At 37.5% G+C, this 14686-nt stretch overlaps 2 protein-coding genes across 2 annotated transcripts; one reads left to right on the top strand and one right to left on the bottom strand.

Annotated features, from left to right (window-relative positions):
* Nucleotides 1-465: 465 nt before the first annotated feature.
* LOC103402180 (uncharacterized protein C57A10.07) lies at nucleotides 466-4796 on the top strand. The gene is made up of 3 exons (XM_008340919.4): nucleotides 466-1896; nucleotides 3472-3593; nucleotides 4360-4796. The coding sequence occupies exons 1-3, from the start codon at nucleotides 1305-1307 to the stop codon at nucleotides 4687-4689; spliced, it is 1044 nt and encodes a 347-aa protein (XP_008339141.1). The 5' UTR covers nucleotides 466-1304; the 3' UTR covers nucleotides 4690-4796.
* A 348-nt stretch (nucleotides 4797-5144) lies between these two features.
* On the bottom strand, nucleotides 5145-6489 carry LOC103402179 (pathogen-related protein-like). Its single transcript, XM_008340918.4, has 4 exons — nucleotides 6281-6489; nucleotides 6064-6196; nucleotides 5500-5801; nucleotides 5145-5423 (listed from the first exon to the last, which is right to left on the bottom strand). Exons 1-4 carry the CDS (start codon nucleotides 6416-6418, stop codon nucleotides 5280-5282), a joined length of 717 nt encoding a protein of 238 aa, XP_008339140.1. The 5' UTR covers nucleotides 6419-6489; the 3' UTR covers nucleotides 5145-5279.
* Between the last annotated feature and the right edge of the window lie 8197 nt (nucleotides 6490-14686).

The following is a 14686-nucleotide window of genomic DNA, read 5'->3' as shown; positions in this document are numbered from 1 at the left end:
TGGAGGTTTTAGTGGGCACTAATGTTAGTGGTCTTCTTTTGTGGTTACTTCTGTCCTGAACAATCAGGAATGCGTTAACACTAATATTGAGTATTTCACAACTAGCAATCTATGAGATTAAATATCAAAGCTTGATATGAAATGTTATGGTAAATGGTTTAATAAAAAAGATAATGTCGAGTGCTCGAATTGGTTTGATTTGCCAGTCAAATGGTTGAAATTGTTGTTTGCCCAATCCTATCAGCTATCTCCTTAATCTTGTCTCAATTCTCACGTAAAATGGGATATGTATGAGACGGATTCATGGCATCCCTTTTTTTTACACAACTTGACACATATTTTTGTAGGGCTCACCTTGTAATGTATATGATCTGATCCATCTTTCTTATAGGTCTTCTCTCAAACATCACGTGTTAAAAATCACCAAAATATGAAATCAAATGATCGATGGATTAAGGGTTTAGGATTTCTTTGTAGAATCGTGGTCGTTCATTTTCTTCACTACAAATAAATGTCTTAATACTTTTAGATTTGTCTAATTTTTTGTAAAGATGGTCTATGAACGATGTTTTAAAAGATAAATGGTTCGGATTGTTAAAATACATTATGGAGTGAATCTCACAAAAACGTGTGTCAAAAATGAAAAAACAAAAAAAGATCCTTGAATTGCAATATAGATTGAACTTTACTTTGGAGCCACGGTGAAGTTAAAGGATGTTTTACCAAAACATGGACTTTAGACCCTTGCCAAGAAAAGGAGAAAATACAAATATTGACTTCGACAATTTTGTATAAACAAATGTCTCAGAACGAAAAATGTAACAAATCTGGGAAAAATAGAATTAAAAACATTAAAGGCCAAATTATTGTTTTTCCTCCATCGGAGTCCACATTCAAATCTGAAGGGAACATCTAAATCCTGAATCTTCCCTGTAATTGAATAACAAAAGATCATCTGCAACCTCAAACGTTCTTCTTCTCCCTTACAAGCAGAGTGAGTGCGCACACACAGCAATTCCAGAGAGTTTCGGGTGAGCTTTTTGTCTCCGGATCAGGCACTTTTTGCTTCGATTCAGTTGTAAATTCATTCGCAAATCGCAAATCCATCTGATTCTCGTTGAAAGCTGCATACTTTATGAATGTTAGCTTGTATACAGAAGTTGGGTTGATCTCCGTTTTTCATATTGTTCTGTATTTGTATCATAGATTTCTTGATCAGCATTGATTTTTTGCCGTAAATTTTCATCTGGGTATGAATAGTTCCATTCAATTTATTCCGCGGAAGCTGGATTTGCTGTACTATAATGAGCAATTATCCGTTTCGGCCCGGCAGTCCCAAGTCCTTTGTAGCCTACCCGAGTGGTGAGTTTGATTTAGAATCTGGAACATTTAGAAAACCCCGAAAGCATAGGAGTTCATCATCGCATCCCATCAAAATGATTAGGTCTATCGGAAACCGAATTCAGTATTACTGCAAGCTGCATCCCCTTTTAGTTTTCGTCATCTCCTTGTCAGTTGGGGTCTCAATTCTCATACTTTTGTCTCTGTATGAGAGAGGGTACCAAATGACGAATAACTACCAAAACTATGACGTGAGTTCGTCTAGTTATCCGTTACCGAATCTCCAGAATCTAGTCATGGTTGCCGGGCATTCAGTTTATACTAGTAGTAGCTGTGGAAAAGTTGATAAGGAGGATTCTTGGTTTTTGGAGTCTTACCCGAAGAATCCAGGTCAGGCTGCTACTTTCGTGGCTCATATACAAGAGGGAATTGGAGTCGCAGCCAAAGACAATAGAGCTCTCCTGCTGTTTAGTGGTGGAGAGACTCGAAGAGAGGCCGGTCCTCGCAGTGAAGCACAGAGTTACTGGGCAGTTGCTGAATCAAAAGGATGGTTTGGTGAGTTCCTGTTATTTCTCTTGCATTAGACATGTTTTGGCATGCCTTCTTTTACATGTGATTCATTTTTAAGCCAAGACTATTGACTGGTGATTGTATGAAGAACGATATATAGGATGCTTTTTAGTTCCCATGTACTTGATTTTTTATAATCTTTTATCTTACGCTATTATCTGCAGTTGCATTGAATTTATAGTATTTGTGTAAATAGGTTCTTCGGTAGAAAAGAAAGGATTAAATGCTTTTGTCTTCCCTTAGGAGAAGAGGTCTTGCAGAAAAGAAAGCAGATTATTAAATCTTGCTGGTGGCATTTTCTGTTACTTTTATTTTTGAAGTGCCCAAGAAGGTTGGCAGCTTTGTTTGTTGCAATAGACACAAAAGAATTAATTGTCAAATTCATAAGTTTACTGCTGATAGATATAAATATATAGACATGAATTTCCTGAAGCATGGTGATTTGTGACCAGTTGCCATGTTGACCATAGAAATCACTTTCACTTAAAACCCTTGGCAAACTTGAATGTCTTTCAAAGATTGTTTTTCATAATTGAGTAAGCTAATAACTGCACATGGAATTTCTATTTGTTGACAAGGCTGTTAACAAGATAAACCGAATTACACAAGTTGTGAAATGATTTGAAGTTTTGAGTCATATCTTTGCTAGTGACAGTTATCATCCAGGGAAGAGATATACAATATATGCAAGTTGTGTACACTTCGTGTTTTACCTTTGTCTTCGATTCCACTTGTCATCTTCATTTTGGATTTTGGATGAATACCATATTGTCATTTGAAAAAGCTAAAAATAGCAGTGCATAAGTTTGAAATTTTGTGGGTATGTTTAAATAACTACATAGTATATCATTTGACAGTGGGAGTACTGAAATTTCAGTAGGACCGGAAATATCATGCATATTCCAGTTGCACAAGGGGTAACTTTATTGAAAGTATTAGTCCTTTAGTCTAAATGTTAGTCAATTTTCACTTTGGTCCACTGTTGTTCCTTTCCGCTATCCTCGTTTCTTGAATTTACTATAACAAAAAATGGTAATTCTGCAAGTCTCATCCATTTCATCATTCTGTGTTCAATGGAATTAGTTTTCCTGTTTTAGTTGCATAAAAATAAGGAAGCAGGCAATACCCCTGTTTTTTGGCAGATCATATACCATTGTGGAGTTATTCGGTGTATGCAAATATTCTTTTCTTCAATCTCGTTCCCTCTTTTATTTTGTTTCTTTCTCTCTGTTATATTTCTCTTTCTCTTAGTATCTTTTATGCGTGAACTACTTAAAGTCGTTTCGTTCTATGCTGAGCTGATATTGTTTATGCTACCAATTAAATGTTTCTTCATGTTATATGCTTTTTACATTGTTTCTGGTCTGCTACATATTGTAATGTTTTATTCTTCCTTTTGCCTTTCCTCTTCTCCTGTCACTTCATTGTCCAAATCTTAGTTGCTTCTGTAGAGGAGAATAAAGCATGATTGTACAACATTAATTTATAGCCATGTTGGCCTGGACCATCTTTTACTGATCTTTAACTCATGTAAAATGTATGCCATGATGGTTTGTTTAGGCCAAGAAGATTTGAGGTCGAGGACACTCACAGAAGAGCATGCAAGGGACAGTTTTGAGAATCTTCTCTTCAGTGTGTGCCGATTCCGAGAACTTACTGGCACATATCCTCAAAATATAACTGTAAGCCCATTTTGCCCAGTCTGGTTTGCCTACTTTGAAGCTAAAATAAAAGTATGGTGCGCCTGTGTCTTGACATGGGAATAAAATATCATAGAGAAACAGTTAAGCACCCATTAGCATAAAGAGCGACAATGTAGGCTGAGCGCACATATGTACGCATATATATGTGCTTATGAATAATATAAAATTTAACTGCTCACTACAAGAAGTCAATATATGCATCATCCAATAGAAAAATTGAAAAGACATCTCTCTCTCTCTCTGTCTGAATAGACAATACTTATGGTATGTGCTGCCGAGAAGAATAAAATTGTGATTGCTCATTCATACTTTTTTCTCTTAGCTTTGAAACACAATATATCATTTCTATACGAGTTACTTTAAACATCACACAAAGGCCGCTCTGCATGATGAGTATTCCACTAAGCATGTTAAGCACTTTTTTGGCTTTTCTTAAGCTTCGTAATTTCTTTATGATTTGATTGAGTTTGTTGGGTTTACCACTATTCCCGAAAGCTCAATCTGTTAGGACAATTATTTTATAGTCTAGCAGTCCACTTTCTCACTTTGGCCTCATTACACCACTAGAATCCAACATGTAGAATTCATGTTCATATTGGGGGTTGCAATTGCAAGGATTCAAATTCAAGATTCCTGCTGTGATACCGTAATAAAGTTTGCTAGTTTACCATTGTTTGAAAAGCTTAAGCTGTTAGGATTCGAACCAACAATTACTTTATAACCTAACATACTGTATGCAAACCAGGTCGTAAGTTATGATTTCAAGGAGCAGAGATTTGTGCATCTACACCGCGCTGCAATTGGCTTTCCTGAGTCAAGGTTCTTCTATGTGGGTACCCCAGCAATTTCCACTGCAAAAGTAGCAGCCCAGAAAGGAGAAGCAATTGTGCGAGCTCAATTCCAAGAAGATCCATATGGATGTCGAGGTTCACTTTACCGTAAAAAACTAGGGCGTGATCCATTTCACAGGTCTATTCCCTATCCAAATGGGTGTCCTGAAATTGAAGGTCTTTTCAGATATTGTGGGTCAGCTCCTTATCCAGGGTCCCTTCCTTGGCCTAAAGAGCTAAATTAATCTAAATATTCCACTGGGAGTTCCAATCTCACACAAATTGTTTCCTTTTTCCTTTGTAAACAACATTTTTTTGAATCAATATTAAGGTATATGAAAAGATTAATATTTGTTCAGTGGTCTAGTGAAACATATTTTGGGGCACTATCAAATTTAACAGTCTGCTGGTCCCCGGGTGGCGGGTATAGTCGGAAGAGTTGGCTGCTCATCTCGGTTGATAGGTTGATTGGTGGTAACTTTGAGTCTTGTAGCAGCCATGTTTTGTGTTTAGGGTTTAGATTTGTTTGTTATTTGGGACTCTTAAATGTTTGTATGCGGTACGATTTACAGGTGAGTAATTGCTGTTTTCGGTACCATTTATTGTAAATGCTGCAGCGAGAACCCTTTTCATGTTATGTTTGCATGAGCGGCGTCCTGTTTGTAGGCAAATTCTTTAAATTAAAAACAGAAGAAAGAGATGCATAAATTACTGCCATAGAACAGAAAATACTTGAGAAATAAGTACACTTTGTATGCCAATGTGGGCATGGATTATTCCTTAGTCCTTCGCTTATAGCAACTACTATTAGATTGTGACACCCTGGCTTGTGAAGCTACCCTGTGTTCTTCAAGAATGGGCAACCTAAGGCTGCCTCTTTACTCGAACTGCCAACGCTTGCACCCTTCATAAGGCCTCCGAGAAGTTCACCGCGGTCGAAAAAGAACTCAACCTTCACGATTTTCCCACCATCGTCCAACTGCAACAAAATCTCAGGGATGAGTTCCATGACAAACTAGCTAGAGAAAGAACAATGTGCAAGGCAAGAAGATTACCTCAAAGATAGCCATCCCAAAGAGTTCAACCTGTTCGCCGGTAGGGGCATGGCCCTTGAAAGGGCCCTCCATGAAACCCCAGTGCCTGAACTTGTATACAATCACCGGTGGACCGGAGTACACATGGAGAATCTCTAGGGCAAAACCGCGTGGGAAAGTGGTTACGAAAGCCATATGAGCTGTATCTATGGTTTCTTCTGACGGGTTGTAGCCCCGGAGCTCATCCGGCAAAGAGGTTTGCAGCAAAGAGTTGTAGCCTCCCCCAAGCTTTCTCTTCTCTTCCAAACTTACAGCTTTCCTTCCTGTAAAATATAAAGCACAATCGTATATTGAAACATGACTTGGATTCTCAGGTGAGGCATCCCTCAGATAAACTTAATATAAGGACAACGTTGTATTTTTGAAGCATAATCTGTTTTCTTGACTACAATTAGATGGGTTTGAACGTCTCTAAGTTTTTGCAAAATTGATCTATGAATAATATAATTAAAATATAAACGGTTCGGTTCGTTAAAAAATGTTATGGACGATGTAGCTTTCAAGCTTGAATGAAACAATGATTACCGTTTAGGCTGAATGTGTACTTCTTGGGATCAATTGTCTTAAAATCTTCATCCCTTACTTTATGAAACATCTCCATTTCCCATGTCTTTACAAGGTTTTGCACTTTCTCTTCCAGTGATCCAGGAGGCCATGTCTTCCATCAAATAATGATAAAAACATGTCAGAAAAGTTCAAATTAAACGAGGAGGGAGAGGAAGGGAGAGAGAGAGAGAGATACCTTGGTTCTGCCTTGTTCAAAGATTTTGTTGACAGCACCATAGTTAGGAGGAGCCCCATATCTCCATTTGGTGTTCTTCTCTTCTTCTCCATACAAGTTGTAACGGTAATTATCTTCCTTAACTCTTGGTGAGGCCATCTTAACTTACTAAAACAAGATAACTTTTGAGCCTTGTGTGAGTTGTGTGTTCTTCTGAGGTCCTTATACATATATATACAGTGAAGCTGTAAAGACTAGTCTTTGATGCCAAATTTTTCAAACATATTAGTGGATTAAAGAACAGAAAAAACAGTGACAATGAAATTAATTGATTGTTCTAAGACGAAGAACTTGACTATTCGACAGACAATCCAAGTATTGTACAAAAATTCATGGCCAGATTAATCCCCTTTAGCCATTCACAAGATTCATGGCCAGATTAATCCCCTTTAGCCATTCACTGCAATTTTTCTCCTTGCAGATTCACGGTCGGATTTACGTTGTTCCAAAACCACTTTGGTTTTGTGCATCAACAAAACATATTTATAGTTAGTTTTTTTTTTTATTTACTTAATTCGTATAATCTCGTGACAACTACAAATGTCAATGAGAAACACTTTATGAATCAAACTATGCAAAAATACCTTTCACCTACCATTAACATTAGACAGTTACAGGTTTACAACCTTTCACGTGGAACATATATTATACTTCTTATATGTCTGTTCAATGCATCCTTTCAAATATATTATATTAATAAACTTGAATCGGTAGCCTTTTAAAATCAAATTACCCCATGAACTTGTATTAAATTGTAACCTACTACCGATTTACCCCATGAACTTAAATTATATTTCTTATATTAACTTGTAAGCTACTACCAATTTACCCCATGAACTTAAATTTTAATCAATTACCCCCCCAAAACGTTTACTTATGACCAAATTCCCACCTTCCGTTAAATATCACACATTTCATCCATGATTCCGTTAGTTTGGAGGGCAAAATCATCATTTTTCTGCCCTTTTTAATTAGCATCTGGGACTTGCGGCGCATGCCATTGGCGGCTGTGGTTCTATGGGTGGGCTTAGAAAACAGTCAGAGAGAGAGAGAGAGAGCAACAAGGAGCTATTGGTGTGGCGATAGGTGGGCTGTGAGAAGGTGGGTTCGCAGGGAGAAGGGAAGGGGGATCACGGCTTGAATCGGGAATCTAGGACCTGCCATTGGAGGTTGTGGGGTGAGTGGGTTATGGCAGGGTGGTACTGGGGCTGAATTTGAGGGAAGGGGTAGGCGGGTGAATTTGATATGAGATTGGGGGTGGCTGCTGGTTTGAGATTTGGGGTGGATGAGAAGGGTTACAATCAGGTAGAACAGGGGAAGTGAGAGAGATGTGGTTGTTTATTTTCTTTTTTATATCTTATTTTTATTGTGAATCATGGATAAAATGTGAGAAATTTAAACAGCAAGGGGGAATTTGTCCATAAATAAAAGTTTAGTGGGGTAATTGAATAAATTAAAGTTGAGGGGGTAAATTGGCACTAGATTACAAGGTTAAGGGGGCTTTCAACAAATACCTCTTCTACTATATATCATCTTTGCAATAGGGCTGGGCATTAAGAAAAAAAAAAAAACCCAAGTGAACCGTCCAAACCGCACCGATGGGTTGTTTTGATTTCATTTGATTTCGTTTTTTTTTTAATTCGGTGGTTAAACTGAACCGCATCGACCTTAATCAATTTGGCAATCGCTTCTCAAAATTCTTAGGATGCGGTTAACCAAACCGATCCGCATATATTTAATTTTAATTTTAATAATAATTAATACGTGTAGTAATATAAATAATTAGTTATTTACAAGTTACTGTGTTTCACCACATGAAAACAAAAACTGATTAGTTTAAGAGTCCCTTAGACCATCTCCAACCTTGGGCTAAATGCCAAATTTCCCCCTATTCCCCCCCCCCAAAACCCAATCCAACCCAAGCCAAATGCCAATTGAGGGCCAAATTCCCCCCAAGAAATAGCCCAGAAACGTGTGGACTCTCTCTTTCCCAGGCCACTCTCGGCCCGGTCACTCACGCCACTTGCCCCAAGCGGGCGTTAGCCTTCAGCGCCCGACAGGGTGGGACCCACTGTCAGGGCTGCTGTCGGAAGCAATTATGAGCCCAACGGCTCTTTTGTTCATCGGACGGTTGGCATTATTGGACAGTTGGTTGATCCAACGGTCTAGATTCAAATTTAATTTTTTTAAATGTTATTTTAAAATACATTGAATCCAACGGCTAAGATCGAATATAATCAAATCTAATAGTAAAAAAAAAAGATCTAACGGCCCAAATTTAAATCCAACGGCTAAAATAATTTTAAAAAAAATGAAGGCTTGCTTTGTGGAAAAATTTAGTGATTTTTCAATATTTATCGGAATTTAAATATTTTTAGATTAAAATGTTCATAAAATTAATTTACGATAGTCCACATAATTATTTTAAAAAAAAGTTAATTTAAGAAAAAAATTAGTCTAAGTGCATTTTTTAATAATCCCGGGCTAAAATTTTAGGCCAAAAGAGTTTGAGCAGAAAAGTTGTTTCTAGGCAAAAAGCTAAATTTTTCGGGCTAAAAAATTTGGCTTTTAGCTCAAGGGTTGGAGATGGTCTTAGGAAAAGAATAGTGGCCATTTGGAGAAGGCAGTTGTTCCTTTGGTGCTCTCATTGGGCTGCTTCATGCTTTCATTTGAGTAATAACTCATATTGGTGATACATTCTATAGCTTTTGTGAGAGAAATTTGTTATGTATTTTCATTTTCACACAAACCAAGAACTGACCCAAATTTGTAAGAACAAATAAATTAACCTGCCACTATCGGTTAACCGACTTGATCAGTTTTAGACCTAGCTTGGTCGGTATGGGTTTGCAATTTTGGCCCAACTGACTAGGTCGGTTTGGTTTTGATTTTGATTCAAAACCGATCCAAACCAACCCACGCCCACCCTACTTTGCAGTATAAAGTATAAGTAAACTTTTCTTTTAGGCTAATCGATTCGATCGTGAGCTTGCATTTTACTTTTATCTGGTAGTCTGTGCCTCTTGGTCATTGGTTTAGGTATGTTTTGCTATTTGATAGGCCTGTGTCTGTGGGTCTAATCTATTACAATTTTGCAGTATATATTGTAAGTATTTTCAAAGACACATTTTCACTCTTGGATCTTAATATACATTCGACAAAAATATCTCTTGTAGGTTAAATCCTAATTTTCTTTAATTATCACATGCATGCATTATCTTTCAACTATCCTAGAGACAATTTGTGTAAAAAGAAGATCATGATCTTAATTATGATAAAAGGAATTAGTGATCTCCACTTTATTAATTAGCCAAAAAAAGTGATAGATGACAATAACTTAAAAAACTACAAGTTGATATTGACTTAAACAACCAGGAATGGTAGAATAGCACTTCTATATATGCAAAGGGCTGGCTGTGTATGGGGTTTGATTTAATTCATTGGAGAAAAGAGTCTCCGCCTGCGCAGTAGTTGGTTGATGATTGATACTTTTATTTTATTTAAGATAAATTACACATAACTACCTTAATTATGGATCGGATCACAATATCATACCTTATGTTTTAAACATTACAATGTCATACCTTAATTTATGAATTCGTTGCAATGTCAGATATCTGTTAAATTTTCTATTAATTTTACTGTTAAATAATGATGTGGCAGGAGCAGGGCCCACTCCGTTGCTAAATGGAATAAAAAAGTATTAATTATTAATTTTTTATTTAATAATTGAAATTAAAAATAAAATTAATTAATTAATTAATTAAAAAAAAAAAAAAAACTCCTTCTCTCTCCTTTCTTCCTAGATGCCATCTCTCCCCTCACTCCTTCCTCCTCCCTCACTCCCTCCTTCTCATACCATCCCAAACCCGTTACCCAATCCTACTCTAACTCGCAGCACCCTTCTTCTTCCCCCCACTTCCTGACCCTAAACTCCGACCGCCGACGCCTAACCTCGACAAATTGCTTGGGCCCAGCGCCGACCCCTTGTCACCCCTAACCCCAAAAAGGCTCTCCTGCGGCATCGGCCCCGATCTCGTCTTGTTCTATTCAACCCCAGCGACAAACGCCAGAATGGGAGACACTGAAGCCGCTGGCTTCGACGCCCCCGATGCGAACGTAGACGACTTCTTCGTAGTCCCGCCAGTCGAGCTCCCGGACTTCGTCGGCATCTTAAGCTGAGCTTGCGGACTCTGCCTACTGAATCCCACACCCAAGGTGTGTGGGTTTGTCGGATCTGTGAATGGTGGCCCGGGAAGGGAGTGAGGTGAGGATGGGAATTGGCCGGAGAGAATAGGTGAAGGAGACGGGGGAGGGTTGGGATGTGGTATGATATTATATTTCTGAGTTTGGGATGATATGGTATGAGGAGGAGGGAGTAAGGGGAGTTTGGGATGCGATGAACAAGGGTGATGAATTGGGATTGCGGCATTCAAATTCTGGCCGATCTTAGCATGAACAAGGGAAAAGGAAGGAGACGGCTTCTGGGAAGAAAGGAGAGAGAAAAGAGTTTTTTTTAATTAATTTTAATTAATAAATAAATATTAATAAATTATTATTAATTAATAAATATTAATAATTTATTATTAATTAATAAATATTATTAATTAATAAATACTATTAATTTATTATTAATTAATAAATATTAATTTTATATTAAATAAAAAAATGATAATTTTTTAATAATAAATTAATTTTAATTATTAAATATAAATTTATTAATTAATAATAAATTATTAAATTTTTTATTCCATTTGGCAAAGGAGTAGATTTCACTCTTGCCACATCATCATTTAATAGCAAAATTAACATAGAATTTAACGGATGTTTGATATTGCAACGAATTCATAAATTGAGGTATAATATGACAATATTTAAAACATGAAGTATGAGATTGTGATTTAACTTATAATTAAGATAGTTTTGTGTAATATATCCTTTTATTTAATACAATAAGAACAAAGGTAGAAAATTTGGTTTCCAAGGAATGTTTATTTGACAAGTTTGTGCAAGTACAGGCACATGCAATATTATTATGTTTAGACAAAACCAAAATGGATTTGTCATCCATGCGGTTCCACATAATAATGATATTCCAAAACTGGTTCAAGGCCGCAAGAGTCAAAATTTATAAGTAAATTGGGTTTCTTTCTGTATTGTTAATTAATTTATGGTGAAATTTCATTTTTTTTATGGTATTAGAACTTGTTGTTTGACTGAAGTTAAACGGTGTATTATACATCACCCTGTATGTGTTGCCACACATATGTTAGATTTGAAAATTTTACATGAGAAAGAGCGTGTTGAACACTAATAATTGCTTTGGTCCTCAAATTGTGCCCCGTATTACTACACTAGCCATCATTTTCTTAAACGCCATCAATCTGTTTTGTTATGTGGAACTACATGGATGAAAAATTAATTTTGGTTTTCGAATCGCCCCAATACTTTTCTTCGTACACATTTCCAACGTGTTTGCAAAAGTATACATCACCATATTGCATTTTAGGGAAGCTTTTTTATGGGCGGATCTCTCTCATAAACTTAATTAAGGGCTACATTACACCGTAATTTTTCTCTATAGAGGCAATTAAGGGCTCATTTGAAAGTGTTTTTAACATAATTGAAAACATTTTTGGTGAAATTGATTTTGCATTCCAACATCACTACGGTCGGGCTATCGAATATGGGGTTACATGCGAGTTACGAGTCAGACCAATTTGCGAATTGAGTGAGCTCCCCTTGCATGCAATGATGTGGTGGTGAACCTCTCATTCGAAATCAATAAACCTGAACTTGTAGCTCCGTCAGTTGTCTCCATCAACTGTGTTGTTAGAAACTGAAACTTTCCACTATACTCTCTATTTCTAGCCCCCTGAAATTAACATAATCGCACTTGACCTGCTAAGCCTTTTGGGCTTAAATAAGGAATCCAAGATAGGATGGATTGGCTAAACTTCACCGCCTCGGCCCCCTAAGAAATCGACCTCTTGTAGGTTTGGGGAAAAGTCAGTTGACTCTTCCGAATAACCGAAAGCAAAGTGCTATGCCATGCTGGGGTAGGGGGTCGAGAAAAGAAACGGCTCCAAAGAAAGATATTGGTGTTTCCCGCTAGAATAGTTGTAAGGAGGACATTATCAAGCTGGTTTTGAGCTGTTTCTCTTACGTAAGGTAGAGTTTGGTTTTTTGGGGGTGATAGTGCAAAAGTTGATAGATAAGTCGCTTGTAATGCCACTTTACAGAAACGTATATGAGACTTTCATTCATATGGCTCATTGTCAATGCATCGACCGGGGAAACAAAGTCCTATATTTCTATAGGACGAGTCGACGAAGTAGTTTTCTAGTTCTTTCGCCTGCTTATCTACTGCTCTTGAGATTGTATAAAAAATTATGTGCAAAATAATATGAAAATTTCCTCTAATGTTATCATGCCCCAATCCCAACATACGTCGAGAATCGACACGTGACAAGGAAAATAACGTCCGTTGAATACGATATATGTTACGAAATAAAATACTTTAACTGATAAACCAAAATAATATGAAGGTGGCTAAGTTCTCCACAAAATATTTACAAATATGTACATCCAAAAAAGAAGCATAATCTTTGCTTTACTAAGAACAAGTTTGAGGTGCTCAAAAGAAAATCCCAAAGATAAAGTACAAGATAGGATATAGGGGTAACCTAGCACTCCAAATCTCTGATAACTATACCGCTACCCCACCTACGAACCTCTCGAAGCTACTCAAACTTGTTACCTGTAAGATCAGTGCCCACACCATCGAAATGGTGCACCGGGCAAACAACAACCCGGATAAGTTACAAAGCTTGTGTGAGCGACAAATAATACAAAGTATATGATACTAATAATAAAACCAGTCATCATTCACAATTTATAAACCTTGAATATAAATCATTCATAAGAAATCGCTACCAAACCTTACAACCTCCAAAGGAGTCACACATACATTTAACAAGCTTTCTAAATCAAAACTCAGAGTTCTCAAAGCCACATTCACACACACACACACACACATATATATATATATATATATATATATATATATATATATATATATATTCAAAACTAGAGTTAGAGAGACGTCGTTCGGCCAAAGCCTATGCAAGTAACCAAATAGGAAATGGCCCTCCAAATTAGATCAACCAAGCAGAGCCACCCCTGAGAAAGTAACCAAGTAGGTAGTGACCCCCCCAATGCGGATTAACCAAGCAAAGTTGTTGAAGCACAAAAACGGAGGTCTTGGAACAACGTAAATCCGACCGTGAATCTGCAAGAAATGTAAATAACACAAGATGTATCGTGGTTCACCCCAATGTTTGGGCTATGTCCACACTGATTATTGTATTTCTCTGTGAGGATGAGAGCGATGTATCTCAAAGTATGAGAGACTTTGAAAGGGTGAGGGGTTAGGCCTAAGAATTGGCCTCTTTCTAATAAGGAGAGTGAGGAGTCATTTTATAGAATAAGGGCTTCTCACTTATTACATATTTACTCATTCCTTTATTACATAATTATATTTAAGTCCCCTGAGTATTTATACGAGATCTAAATACGGAGGCCCTAAGTATGGTACAAACAGTAGTCCCCCAAGTCTTCAGTCAAGAGAGTCTTTTGGCGGAGACTTGAAATTCAGTCCATGTGTGGGCCAAAGTAACTAGATGTCGTCTATGATTGATACTCGATACGAGGCGGTGCTCAATCTGAAATGATGCTCAACTAGAAGTAGCATATGTTGCGAATCTGCTCTGCTTGTGTTGCCTTGGTTGGCTCGGCTTGTGGCGTTGAATGTGAGGGAGTCATTTTCATAGAATAAGGGCTCGCTCTTCATTACAAAAATGATGGGTTAAAGTTAGTGCTCGCGGCGAGGCGGTTGCTTAGTAGGTGGCGATACTCTTTAATGATGGTGAGGGAGTCCCTTTTATAGAATAAGGGATTGCTCCTCAAGACATGAATAATGGGTTAGGAGTGATGCTCGCAGCGAAGCGGTTGCTTAGTTGGCGGCGATGCTCTCTAATGATGGTGAGGGAGTCCCTTTTATAGAATAAGGGCTCGCTCTTCAATACATAAGTAATGGGTGCTCTCTAATGAAAGTGAGGGAGTCCCTTTTATAGAATAAGGGCTCGCTCTTCAATACATGAATAATGTGCTAGAGTCCACCAAGCATTTTTCATGAGGTCCAGTTGAGGCCCAATATATGGTACATAATGTAGTCCTCCAAGTCTTCAGTCAATAGAGTTTGTTGGCTGGAGACTTTAAATTGAATCCATGTATGGGTCAAAGTGGCGGTTGTTCGGAGGCGGTATTTGTGTACCCTGTACTGAAGCTTTATAGGTGAAGCTTTGC

Source organism: Malus domestica, chromosome 05 (assembly GCF_042453785.1).
Source record: "Malus domestica chromosome 05, GDT2T_hap1".
NCBI lineage: Eukaryota > Viridiplantae > Streptophyta > Magnoliopsida > Rosales > Rosaceae > Malus > Malus domestica.
This window is presented reverse-complemented; position numbering and strand designations above follow the sequence as displayed.

Excerpts from the sequence above, each read along its gene's own strand:
- LOC103402179 (XM_008340918.4), bottom strand. The coding sequence starts at position 6,418 with ATGGCCTCACCAAGAGTTAAGGAAGATAATTACCGTTACAACTTGTAT. Across the intron at positions 6,197-6,280 it reads TTGAACAAGGCAGAACCAAG|ACATGGCCTCCTGGATCACT; the intron begins GTATCTCTCTCT and ends ATTTGATGGAAG. Across the intron at positions 5,424-5,499 it reads TTGGGATGGCTATCTTTGAG|TTGGACGATGGTGGGAAAAT; the intron begins GTAATCTTCTTG and ends ATTTTGTTGCAG.
- LOC103402180 (XM_008340919.4), top strand. The coding sequence starts at position 1,305 with ATGAGCAATTATCCGTTTCGGCCCGGCAGTCCCAAGTCCTTTGTAGCC. Across the intron at positions 1,897-3,471 it reads TGAATCAAAAGGATGGTTTG|GCCAAGAAGATTTGAGGTCG; the intron begins GTGAGTTCCTGT and ends TGGTTTGTTTAG. Across the intron at positions 3,594-4,359 it reads CATATCCTCAAAATATAACT|GTCGTAAGTTATGATTTCAA; the intron begins GTAAGCCCATTT and ends TATGCAAACCAG.